Here is a 12,720-nt window from a genome sequence, read left to right as displayed (position 1 = left end):
TGGGCGGACGGTCGGGCGAGACGTGGCCGCCCGCGTGCGGCGCATCATGAGGAGCATGTGGTCTGTGGCGCCGCGGTGGTGGGTAGAGCGCGCCGGAGAGGGAGAGGAGGAAGACGGTAGCACGCCGGCGCCGGTGAAACCGGGGCAGAGGGAACCCTCGTCTTCTCGTGCGCGATAGCGATGTCAACGACGGGGCTGCATATGAGACTTTTTTTTCACTTATTATTATGGTCGGCCTATAGTGGACGGCGGGTTTAATTTCCATAATAATACTTAAGGACTTTTTTTGCAAAAATTACGCGCGGTGAATCCGGAGACTCAATCCGCACTTTATTATTATTAGGGAAAGATTTGCTTTATTAACTCGTATGCCGTACGGCCCTTGAAAATTGCTTTTGGAGCTTGGCCTTCATGGAGGCCTTCAAATTAAAATTTTAAAATTTATCAAAATTCATATTTTTACATTTCAAAAAATTCTTAAAAAAGTTATAGATATACACGAAGGCATAACACACGTGTGTAATTTTTCAGAGCAAAATATGTTGAAATGAGGGCTGTGTAAAGAAAAAATCTAGGGCTTTCTAACACACTATTCATCCTCTCAAGCTATGAATTTGTCTTTTTTATAGACCGCATGTCAAGGTATTTCATTATAAAAATTTACACACATAAACATAACATCCTTCTTACTTGCACAACTTGTTTCTCATTTTTTTTAAAGCAGAAGATTTGTATTTTGATTTTTTCAAAAGTCCGTTCTCATTCGACCCTCCCCTGCCGTTTCAGGGTAAAAAAAATTAATAATAGTTGAACGAGTAAGCATTCAGATATCAGATGCCAATAATCTCTGCCATCACATAACAGTTATTTTAACCCTCTAAATCCAAGTGTGCAAACATCACACATCACGACAATTTTCAATGTTGTACTAATTCACAACATACATGACAGTAATTTATCATCACATGACACGTGATGGTGATTTCAACCTCCAAATTGTTTTTTTTATTATAGGGGTAACCTCCAAATTGGTACTTCCTCTGTCCGAAAAAACTTGTCCCAAGCTTGTTTCTCGGACAAGCTTTTTCAGACGAAGGGAGTACCACTTCAGATTTCAGGTTGCAGAGTAGTAAGGCATCCTCGTGCTATCATGCCCTCCGATGAAGAGATCTCCTTTTGGATGCTTCAGAATGCTGTGACACGCATGGCAGCGCTCGTAATCCATGTTGCCCCTCATCCTGTGGTTGATCTTCCGATATATCTCATGGCATCCACCTGCAGGCATATGATATTTCAAAATTAATACCCCTCTTTAGTGATCTAAAAGATCTTATATTAGTTTATTTATTACAGAGGGAGTACACAATAATAAAGATTTATGCATGCTGCCACAATGTATGTGGTACTCCCTCCGTCCCATAATGTAGGATGTTTTGTGACACTATTGTAGTGTCGAAAAGCGTCTTATATTACGGGACAGAGGGAGCAGTACACAAGATTTATGTATTAATAAGAGAGGTCTTCATGTATCGCTTCAAAGTTCAAACATGTAGCAAACTGCATTAGCAAACAAATGGTGAATATATAGCACTACAAGAAAATAAATATTTATCTACACTACCGATATTCTGCAATTGCATTCATTCTCACCATATGATACTCTGTATTTGTATGTAGACATTTTTGTCTAATGAAAACGGCGGTGTAGAGAAGGTGACACCTTGACTGTGATGCCACACAGGTGGATGTGCTCTCCAAAAATAATAATGAATGGCATACAGTAGCTATCACAAATAAGTTCTCACATAGAATGCCATAATTTTAGGACCTGGTCCACTTCTCTCAAGAAATTACTTGCAATATTATCACAGCAACCCAGATTTCTTTGTTCAAAGGGCTGCTATTTCAGTTGTCTATTTTGGAACACATGTTTGAGTGACCGGAACAAGTTCCACAAATCTGTGCAAGAAGAGCTCAGGAGCTGCACCAGCCCAAGGAGGGGGCACACCAACAATCTAGCTAGAATAAACTCGAGATATGTTTATCTGTAAATTTTAGAAACTCTTATCCACCTTTTTACCCCCTGTAGTGATGTTTTTTTATAGACACCTCTTGCATTTTGTTCTGATTCTACTGGATAGTGTATGTATGATGATATTTTAGGCGTTAGATAAATTTCAAGGTGGTTTACGCTCACTGCAAGAAGTCAGCTCCACTGGCTCAAGCAGTTTACAGCTCGGATGGAGACAAAAGGCTCCTCAGGATGTCATGCAGGTTCTACACATTATCATGCGTGAGCTGACAATAGCAAAGGCAGAGTCTGATGTATCTCTGGCTGTCATGTGATAGGATAGAGCCATAAGAGCGTGCACCTAGCAGTGCGATGCAAGTCTTTGGTGGGTCCCAAATGTAAATATGCTTTGCATCCTTATTTGTTTCTTCCAGCAGCTGTGATGATTGAATGATGAGTGTTCTCTTTAGTCTTTAGCATTTTTATATTAAGAAGTTGTGGACGAACAAACACTATGGAAAAGACAGCTCATTAAAGAAAAGGTGGAGATAAAAAAACGCGTTGTATTATCAAGACGTATGTTACCCATCCATGCATGCTAATTTTTCTTGACATTTTTTAGTAAAAGAATGTGTAAACTAATAATAACAACAGAAAGACAACTATTTAACTCTAGTGTAATTGAAAAGATGAATTTCATTGTCGAGACGTGTGTTGCATAGTAAGACGTACAGAAAACGTACCAAAACAGGGAACATCATCAACGGTCGAGACATGCAGCACACGCATAGGCTCGGTATCTTCCTGCAGCTGGAGCCTTGGAATGAGCATGAGCTCAGCAAAGAACAGCCTCTTTGTAGGGTCATCACTGTTCCGGGGAGTGGCAGTGAAGTTGACATGAGCATATGTCGTCCCGCACGCCTCAGAGAAGCAGTTAGACGTCAAGGCTTGAGCAATATCAAACTTGGGCTGGTTGTTGAGAATTGTGTTAGCAAGATATTGTAAGTGCATCAAGCAATAGAGTGTCATATAGGAGATTGATAAGTTGTGGATGCAATGCAAACCTCGGTCCTTCTGGCATTGTAATGCGACAAGGCTAGGTGAGCAAAGTGTTCTAGTTGCTTGAGGTGAAGCAAAGTGGGGTCACGATGAGCAAAGCGTGCCTCCATGTCCTCAGCGGTCAGGTACTCCTCCCTGCAGGTGAAGGAAGGCAGTTAGCACTTCTTTTATCACATTATTATTGGATAGAAAAATCAGTGTTTTCTCTTGGGTGCTCCATGTTCCATTGATAATTTACATGCCCATTGTCATTCTAGATAACATACATACATGTTCAAACTGGATAGGCAAACACAAAAATGGAAATTCTCAGAATTTTTCTTTTTAGTAGCAAAGCATCATCAACAAAAGCAAAAAAAAAACGAATTCAGGAGTATTTTCAAGATCCTAAACCCCAATTTGGATTCTAACATCACACAAATCTCGCATGAACAAACCAATTGGCCACTGCCACTTGTAGCCATTGTAATATGCAATGAGATGTGCATCTATTCATCTATCTAGTGAGTAACTGAGCAATGAGATGCTCCTACCAACACTATGGTCAACGGTGGCAAGATGATTGTCCAAATTTCCAAGTTCCAGGACCACCAAGCATTTGCACCACTAACATGTTGATCATCACATATGGGGTCAACGAAAAATGCATTACTGAAAACCATGTACAATGTAAATTCTACAAGAAAAAGGCAACATCTTCATTCACTCTTTTCCAGAGTAACTGACAAAGACGAACAGAAAGTGGAATCTATCCGCCTGATTGTTCTCGAAGGCCCTTCATGGGATTGCAAACTAGATACTTTCATTGCACTAAGCAAAGCGACTAAAAATTGCTTAAAGCAGAGTGGCATAGCTACAAGAGTGCCATAGTAATTTGATTGTGTTACCCTATATATTTCACTACTTAAGCCTCCAGCGATGGCGACAGTTGGTCATCTGTTAGACTGTTACCCCAAAACAGAGTAGTCCCTCCTTTTTCCGTAATATAGTGCGCATTGGGTTTCTCAAAAGTCAAAAGTCAAGCTTCATAGACTCTGACCAAGTTTTATATAGAGACACTTATCTATTATATTTATATCCACAATACTTAACAAAAAACATTAGATTCATCGTGGAATATATTTTCATTTGGCATGTATTCTCCTGTTTCATACAGTATCTTGAAGTAGCTGGGAAATATGTTTAATTTTTGCAACTAGAGTAGCTGATTAACTAGAACTAGTGGTGGATAAGGGAGCAAGTGAAATACTGTGTGTCGCTGAAGTGCTTGGTGCGGCTGACGACTATATGCTCCGGCCAGCCCTTGGCGAGCCAGCGGTACAAGCGGAGATTCTCCTCCTTGAAGTCCTTGAAGGCGATTTTGGCCTCCGCCGTGTCGCACCCGCTGGCGTCCATCTTCTCCAGCTCGTCGGCTTTCTGCCGGTACTGCCGCTGCAACTCCTCGGGCGTTATGGTCCCCAACGCCTCCCTGATCTCCATGGCCCGGGTCGGGGGCGGCGCGACGCGCGGGAGCCTCCTCCATGTCCCCGGCCTCCTCGTCCTCGTCCTCGCCGGCGCCGCCGACCCGCTCGAAGACGACCCACCACTGGAGCCTGAGGAATTGGCGGACGACCCGCTGGACGGCCACTCCATGGATCCTCGATTTGGAATGGGGATTGGGGATTCCTTCCTGTTGTCTAGGTTTTCTCTCACAGGGAGAGGAGGAGGAGGAGACGAGAGGTGCTCTCTTATATTGGGCTATGTTGCGGACCAAACGCAGCGCAGTGGCCCGTGTCCGGGTCGGAATCTGTCGGCGGCAGAGCTCGGAGTCGGCCCAATTTGCCAGCCCGGGACTGGGGCCTTCCACGCTTTCCCTACGGTTTTAATAAGCCTTTTAAAAAAAAGTCAGTTTCAAAATTCCGGAAAATATTATATTTACTAGTATAAAAAACAAGCCCTAAAATAATCCCTCCATTTATAAATTTAAGACATTTTACAGATTTCAACGCAGACTACATGCGGATGTATATAGACATTTTTTCGAGTGTAGATTCACTCATTTTGCTCCGTATGTAATCTGTATTGGAATCTCTAAAATGGCTTATGTTTAGGAATGGAGGGAGTGATAATTAAAGAAATAATAAATAAAAAAAAGCAGAAGATAAACCCCAAAAAACCTTCAAAAGCAAAAAAAACAAAAAAAAACAAAAGCAAAGAACTGTGGAACAAAAGAGAACTGCCCTAATAACCACACGCCACTCGGCTCTAGTTGGACCGGCCCATCACGTAGCCCTGCATGATTTCTATGGATTGACTACTGCTATTCGCCACGACCAGAGAATAGGAATTTTCGTTTGGCCTCGGCGCCATGGTGGCAGTCGGGGTGGGAGATCAACTAGATGGACTTGATGCGACGACAACAACAGGTAGTCGACAAGGGAGGGCAGACCCATCTCCGAGTCCCGATCCATGGAGCCAACCCAATTAGCTGGCATCTGGGCCGAACCGGGGGGAGGGGAGGAGGTACGCCTGCGAGACCTTGTGCATAGAGTGCGCTTCACTAGGGCTATATCTCGCTTGCTGCAAGATGTAGCCTAGCTTCACCTCTAGCGCTAGAGGCGCTCACGTCTTAGTGGGACCTTTCATGTATTTTTTTCTGTTTTGTGTGTGTGTTTTTCTTCTTATACACGTGGAACGTCTTTTGGTACAAGTCAAACATTTTTTAAATACATGCTAAAAACATTCAAACACATGTTCAACAATTATTTGAATGGTACGAAACATTTTTTTCTCTTCTTCCTCCTCGTATGATTGCCCATCCTTTCTTGTTCGTTCTGTACTCGTGCCTATTCTTTTGCATCAATTGTTGGACAAGTCATTGCTTCATGTTAACGGTGATAAAGTATCACCACATTAGCACATGAGGATGCGAAATTGGCCTGGTTTTACCTTGTTGGATTTCTCCGATGTTCTTCACGGAACGTGTTTGTGTTTTTGTTCAAACTACTACCTATAGGTATAGAACACAAAAATAGTGATGGTTGTATTGTTTGAAATTATATTGCATTGTCATGAAGTCATACGATCCGTCCTAGAGCGAAGTTCACAACCTGGCCGAGGTGGTCGATTGACTTTGCAAAGAGGGTGACGCTGCCAAAGACGAAGATCTATCCCGGCAAAAGGCCATGCCGCGAAGAGGGCCTGCGAGAGCCTCCAATTCTACGCTCAAAGTGTACAATGCGCTTCACCAAGGCTATATCTCGCTTATTGTAAGATGTAGCTTAGCTTCACATTTAACACTAGGTGGGAGGTGTGTTAGTGGGACCTTCCATGCATCTTTTCTGCCATTTCCGTATTTCTTCATATATATTTTTCAATACATGTCTAATTTTTATAATACACGTTGTTCATTTTTCGTACACACGTCGAACATCTTTTTGATACATGTCGGACATTTTTCAAATATATGTTTTTGACATTTTTTTCGAATACATGCTAAATATTTTTCTAAATTTATTTGAATATTGTTTTACATTGTATAACTATTACTTCAAATACAAGTTTGCACTAATTTTCAATACATGTAAAACTTTTTTCGCAATACACGTTGGTTTATTTTTTAATGATATGAATTTTCTAAACTACACTAACTTTTCATATAAAAAATTTAAAGGTATCAGCAACATATTGAAATGCATGATTTTTTTTGAAATATCGCAACTGTTTTGAATGGTACAAAATATGTTTAGTTACATGAATATATTTACATTGTACACTATATTTTCTAAATACCAAGATTTGTTTTTGAAATGCCTGGTTATTTAAAATTTTCACAAACATTTTTAAAAAGTATTACTGATATTTTTAAATTGCAATAAATAAATATATTTTACACTACTTTAAAATTTTCTAAATACACTATGAACATTTTTAAAAAATTGAAGTAAATATACCAAGGCAATAAGCCCCCACCGACGACACTAATGAGCCAACGACGCACCACGTTGAGCAGAACACCGAGGCATTGACAGCGGCAGTCGCATACACTATGAACATTTTTTCAAATAGATGCTAAATATTTTTCTAAAGTTATTTGAATATTGTTTTACATTGTATAACTATTACTTCAAATACATGTCTGAACTAATTTCCAATACATGTAAAACGTTTTTCACAATACACGTTGTTTTGTTTTTTAATGATATGAATTTTCTAAACTACACAAATTTTCATATTAAAAAATTAGAAATATCAGCAACATATTGAAATGCATGTTTTTTTTTCAAGTATCACAACTTTTTTGAATGGTACAAAATATGTTTAGCTACACGAATATATATACATTGTATACTATATTTTCTAAATGCCGAGATTTTTTTTTTGAAATGCCTGGTACTTTTATATTTTCACAAACATTTAAAAAAATTGTACTGACATTTTAAAAATGAAATAAATAAATAAATTTTACACTGCATTGGCATTTTCTAAATATGCTATGAACATGTTTTAAAATTTTAAGTAAATATACCAAGGCAATAAGCCCTCGCCGACGGCACTAATGAGCCAACGACGCATCACATTCAGCAGGCCACTGAGGCATTGACAGCGGCAGTCGCATACGCTATGAACATATTTTTGAATGCATGCTAAGTATTTTTCTAAAGTTATTTGAATATTGTTTTACATTGTATAACTATTACTTCAAATATATGTTTAAACTAATTTTCAATACATGTAAAACGTTTTTCACAATACATGTTGGTTTATTTTTTAATGATATGAATTTTCTAAACTACACTAACTTTTCATATAAATTTTTTAAAATATCAGCAACATATTGAAACGCATGACTTTTTTTAAAAAATATCGCAAATTTTTTGAATGGTACAGAATATGTTTAGTTACACGAATATATATACATTGTATACTATATTTTCTAAATGCCAAGATTTGTTTTTGAAATGCCTGGTATTTTTAAATTTTCACAAACATTTAAAAAAATAGTACTGAAATTTCTAAAAATGCAATAACTAAATAAATTTGACACTGTATTGACATTTTCTAAATATGATATGAACACTTTTAAAAATTTAAGTAAATATACCAATGCAATAAGTTCCCGCCTACAGCATTAATGAGCCAACGACGCACCCCATTCAGCAGGCCACTGAGGCATTGACAGCGGCAATCGCATACGCTATGAATTTTTTTTTGAATACATGCTAAATATTTTTCTAAAGTTATTTGAATATTGTTTTACATTGTATAACTATTGCTTCAAATACATGTTTGAACTAATTTTCAATACATGTAAAACATTTTTCACAAGACACGTTGGTTTATTTTTTAATGATATGAATTTTCTAAACTACACTAACTTTTCATATAAAAAATTTATAAATATCAGCAACATATTGAAATGCATGATATTTTTTGAAATGTGGCAAGTTTTTTGAATGGTACAAAATATGTTTAGTTACACAAACATATTTACATTGTATACTATATTTTCTAAATGCCAAGATTTGTTTTTGAAATGGCTGGTATTTTTAAATTTTCACAAATGTTTTTTGAATAGTACAGCAATTTTTAAAAATGCAATAAATAAATAAATTTTACACTGTGTTAACATTTTCTAAATACCCTATGAACTTTTTTTTAAATTTTAAGTAAATATACCAAGACAATAAGCCCCCGCCGGCGGCACTAATGAGCCAACGACGCATGACATTCAACAGGCCACTGAGGCATTGACAACAACAGTCGCATCGGTCTTTAGGTCCCCCCCCCCCCCCCCCCCCCCCCCCCCCCCGCGCGTGAATCTTTCCTTGTTGATTTTCGTGTTCGTGACTATTCTTTCGCAGGAAATTGTTGGACAAATCATTGCTTTCATGTTAATGGTGAAAAGTATCACAACATTACCACATGGGGGGGGGGGGGGGGGGGGGGAGATATTGGTTTGGTTTTACCTTGCCGAATTTCTTTGTTGTTCTTCACGGAAGGTGTTTGTGTCTTTGTCCGAACTACTATCTATAGGTATTGTTCGAACGGTTTTGCTATTTCACATCTAGATGTGAAATAGCTACCTCACATCTAAGTCCAGGATCATTTGATCTGATTTTTTGTGCGAGCTTCTGATCCCCGTCCAACACTCGCGTCCGCCCGTTTGTCGTTGTTCTCTTACGTTTTTTGTTGTGGCTCATTGTCGTACCTGGGGCTTGGGCCAGTTTCTGTTTTTTTTCAAAGGAGAGGCAGAGCTTTCTTCAGCCCATTTCCTCTTCTCACTCTATTCCTCTTTCTCTCATCCATCTGCGAGCGACGGGAGCACGAAGGAGAAGGCGGGCAGGTCAATCTGGGAAAAGAGATGGAAGGGCAGCGGGATGAGGTGAGTAGAGGAGAGGAGATGAGGTGAGTACAGGAGATCATGAAGGAGAAGCTAGGCAGCCATGTCGACTGGGGAGAAGAGATGGAAAGGCACCCAGGTCGATCTAGGAGAAGAGATGGACGGGAGCATGAAGGAGAAGGCAGCTAGGTCGATCTGATTGTTCTCTTTTTCTTTCATGTTTGACCACACCTAGAAGGGGAGCCCTGGCGCAGTGGTAAAGATGTTGCCTTGTGACCATGAGGTCACGCGTTCAAGTCCTGGAAACAACCTCTTACAGAAATGTAGGGAAAGACTGCGTACTATAGATCCAAAGTGGTCGGACCCTTCCCCGGACACTGCGCAAGCGGGAGCTACATGCACCGGGCTGCCCCCTTTTTTTTTACCACACCTAGGGTTTGTGTTCTGTGCAGGCTAGATCATCTAGAAATGTAGTTATAGATTTGTGTGTTAGATTGGATTTTTGTAGGAGGAAGAGGGGGGTGATAGAGGTGAATCCCGTTGTGATTTTTTCCTGCAATCCAACGATATGGTATGTACCTAGGGGTGCAGGGCGGCGCCCGAACCCGGCCCGCTTCTAATTCAATGGTAAAATTTTTAGTTCTAGACAGATTGAAGTGCACCACATTAATTTATACTAGCTGTGTGCTAGCTTGGCTGTTTCGCGGGACTTTGCGGGACGCCGTCCTGCACCCCTATATGTACCACAGCCTCGTGTATACTGATGTACATCCAGTAATGTACTACTCCCTCTGTACCATAATATTTGTGGTCGTGGACTAGTAGATTATATACTGATGTTCATGTAGGAACGTAGATGTAGTTTGTTTCTGGTTTCTGCTTGGTTGTGGCGCCCGTTGTTTCTGTAGGGGTGAGAAAATGTCTTTTTTTACCAACTGGTCCAAGTGTGGCATCATTTTCCCCAGGTGAAGATTAGAGGATTGCTAAATTTCATTTTTTTTGTAGGTTAGGGGGTGTGAATTTTTAATTTCTGTTTGGATGAAAAATGGGTTCCAAAATCAAGTCCAAATTTCTTGCAGTACTGGCCATATACAACCTTTTCTCCATGTTTTCCTTGTGAAATATGTGAAACACCAGTTCTAAAAATGGGGATTCATGTACAGTATATGGGCGTAGCAGCACGTGTAGGATGTGATTCATGTATAGTAGATTACGGGATCTTTCTCTCTAATTTTTTCTCTCAGAAAGACAGTACTTATGAACTTGGAGGTAGGGCAAACGGAGGCCTCTGGGACCCACAAGCTCAGACGACGCACCCTAGGAGGGTGCCCCTTGATCTTATGGCTCACAGGTGGCCCCTCTCTGGTAACTCTTTGTGCCAATACTTTTTATTTAATCCAAAATAATTCTCCGTAAAATTTCATCCAATTCCGAGAACTTGTTATTTCTGCACAAAAGCACCACCAAAGTAATTCTGCTGAAAAGAACATTAGTCCAGCTTAGCTTCATTCAAATCATGCAAATTAGAGTCCAAAACAAAAGTAAAATTGTTAGAAAAAGTAGATACATTGGAGACGTATCACTCTGTCGTGTTCTCGGGGTCGACTGCCTCTCTTAGCGCTGCCAGTTTCGGCGGGATCTGGCGCGGTTGGGGCGCTCGGGGGGCGACACGTGCCCCGCGCGCCGCCAGAACGGGTGGGGACGCCCCGGGGCCCGACGCGCAACCCAGTGCGCCGCCGCGGATGTCCCGCCTCCAATGCTCGTTGAGGACGGCCTCAGAGTCGTGCTTGTCCCAAAACTAGCATCAGCGGGTGTTCCACGGGCCGCCGGGATGCGAGGTTGGTCCCGTGGGGAGAGGCCTGCGGCCGATGTAACGCCACGACACGACGCGACGCGGTCCACTACGTGCACGACGCGGCGTCAAGGGAACACACGTACAGCCGGGCCTTGTGTACATATTATACGTAAAAAAGGCGCGTACCACCGAGGACGGGCGCATACCGCCGACGATGGGGCAGGCAACTACTTTTTAAAATAAGGTCATCCTGTCTTTTTTTTTATGAAGGGGTACGAGCTAATTTCATCCGTCTTTGTGTTTGGGGGTGTATCGAAGCAGAAGCATTGCTCTAATATACGGCGGTAGATTTATAAAGAACATGTGCTGCAAAACTATGGCATATCAACTTATCAGGATTGAAGTTTGCAGATTCGTCTATTATCATTTGTCCCATCTAATATTTCTAGGTGAAGTAGTCAGTATATACACGGGAAAATCTGTTTCTTTTTCTGTCAAGGACAAGCCCTGTCATTCCTGCTTCTGACAAAAACGGGAAACCATCAGTAAGAATTTAAGCTGTTAATACAATCAGCGAAATCGTGAAAATTGTACTGGTTCAGTTCATGATTCTCTTCGCCAGGTTACCTCAGTTACAGACCGAATCTGTTGGCACTGTTTCAAAATGAGATACAGGAAAAAGAAGACGCACAGTACAGATCAGCTAATCGATATCCATCCAATCGATCGGTGGCTCCAGCATGGGCTTTTTCAGCGGGGGCTGGACAAAATCAGCGTCCGGATCATCGAGAAACATTCTTCTCCTCTTCTTTGAACTCAGCGCAGCACGGATCCAAGTCATCCCAAACAAGCGAATTGCATTCTGAGGAAGCAGCCTACCCCTGGGCCCAAGCTTTTTCCCATATGAGTTTTGGAACTCCCAGCTGGGCACGAATGCCTCAACACCATAACCAATGCAGTTGACGGCATGGGTGAGCATTTTCTCATGGCGGTATTTTTTGTAACTAAGGATTGGTTTACACTTGTATTTCGCGATGTAGTCGTAGTAGCTCTCGCCACAATGGAAGACAAGGAGGAGCGGGCCACTATGCATTGTTTCGACCGCCCTTTCGATGGCCTCCTTGTTCAATGAGAAGAATGAGTCGAGCCCTTCCACCACATACCTGATACCAGTCAAGTTCTGAAAAAGAAAGGAATATCAAATGTTGAACATTTGTAAGCTCAACGGCAAATGACCAAATACTGATAATTATATCTAAGTGCACACGGCCCCAACTGTATTGAAGCTCCTGTAATTTCTAAGTCAACCATGATGGGACAGCACATCAGCAGAGTAGTAAATGTTGATAACTAAATCTGCTTGGTTTCCCTTTTACCATCCATGTACCACACTAATGCATTCTTATTTTACTGGAACATCACTCATGATGGTTAAAAACAACAGACTGACTTCTTTTCTTGCGAATAATAACAGACTGACTCGAGCACAATGAATCACTAATAAAATATAAGTCAATCAAATCCTGGTATTTC

The 12,720-nt window shown here is 40.9% G+C and overlaps 1 protein-coding gene across 1 annotated transcript; it reads right to left on the bottom strand.

The window, feature by feature from the left end:
* Nucleotides 1–792: 792 nt before the first annotated feature.
* Nucleotides 793–4,790, bottom strand: LOC125523931. Its single transcript, XM_048689002.1, has 4 exons — nucleotides 4,320–4,790; nucleotides 3,076–3,205; nucleotides 2,755–2,980; nucleotides 793–1,275 (listed from the first exon to the last, which is right to left on the bottom strand). Exons 1-4 carry the CDS (start codon nucleotides 4,700–4,702, stop codon nucleotides 1,115–1,117), a joined length of 900 nt encoding a protein of 299 aa, XP_048544959.1. The 5' UTR covers nucleotides 4,703–4,790; the 3' UTR covers nucleotides 793–1,114.
* Between the last annotated feature and the right edge of the window lie 7,930 nt (nucleotides 4,791–12,720).

This window comes from Triticum urartu, chromosome 7 (genome assembly GCF_003073215.2).
Source record: "Triticum urartu cultivar G1812 chromosome 7, Tu2.1, whole genome shotgun sequence".
Lineage (NCBI taxonomy): Eukaryota > Viridiplantae > Streptophyta > Magnoliopsida > Poales > Poaceae > Triticum > Triticum urartu.
Note: the sequence above shows the minus strand (reverse complement) of the source record. Positions and strands in the feature narration are given on the sequence as shown.

What these genes read in the sequence shown, in the direction of transcription:
- LOC125523931 (XM_048689002.1), bottom strand. Translation starts at nt 4,702, where the DNA reads ATGGAGTGGCCGTCCAGCGGGTCGTCCGCCAATTCCTCAGGCTCCAGT. An exon ending in AAGCACTTCAGCGACACACA is followed by an intron (nt 3,206 to 4,319) that starts GTATTTCACTTG and finishes CTTCACCTGCAG; the next exon opens with GGAGGAGTACCTGACCGCTG. An exon ending in TGATGATGTTCCCTGTTTTG is followed by an intron (nt 1,276 to 2,754) that starts GTACGTTTTCTG and finishes ATATGCCTGCAG; the next exon opens with GTGGATGCCATGAGATATAT.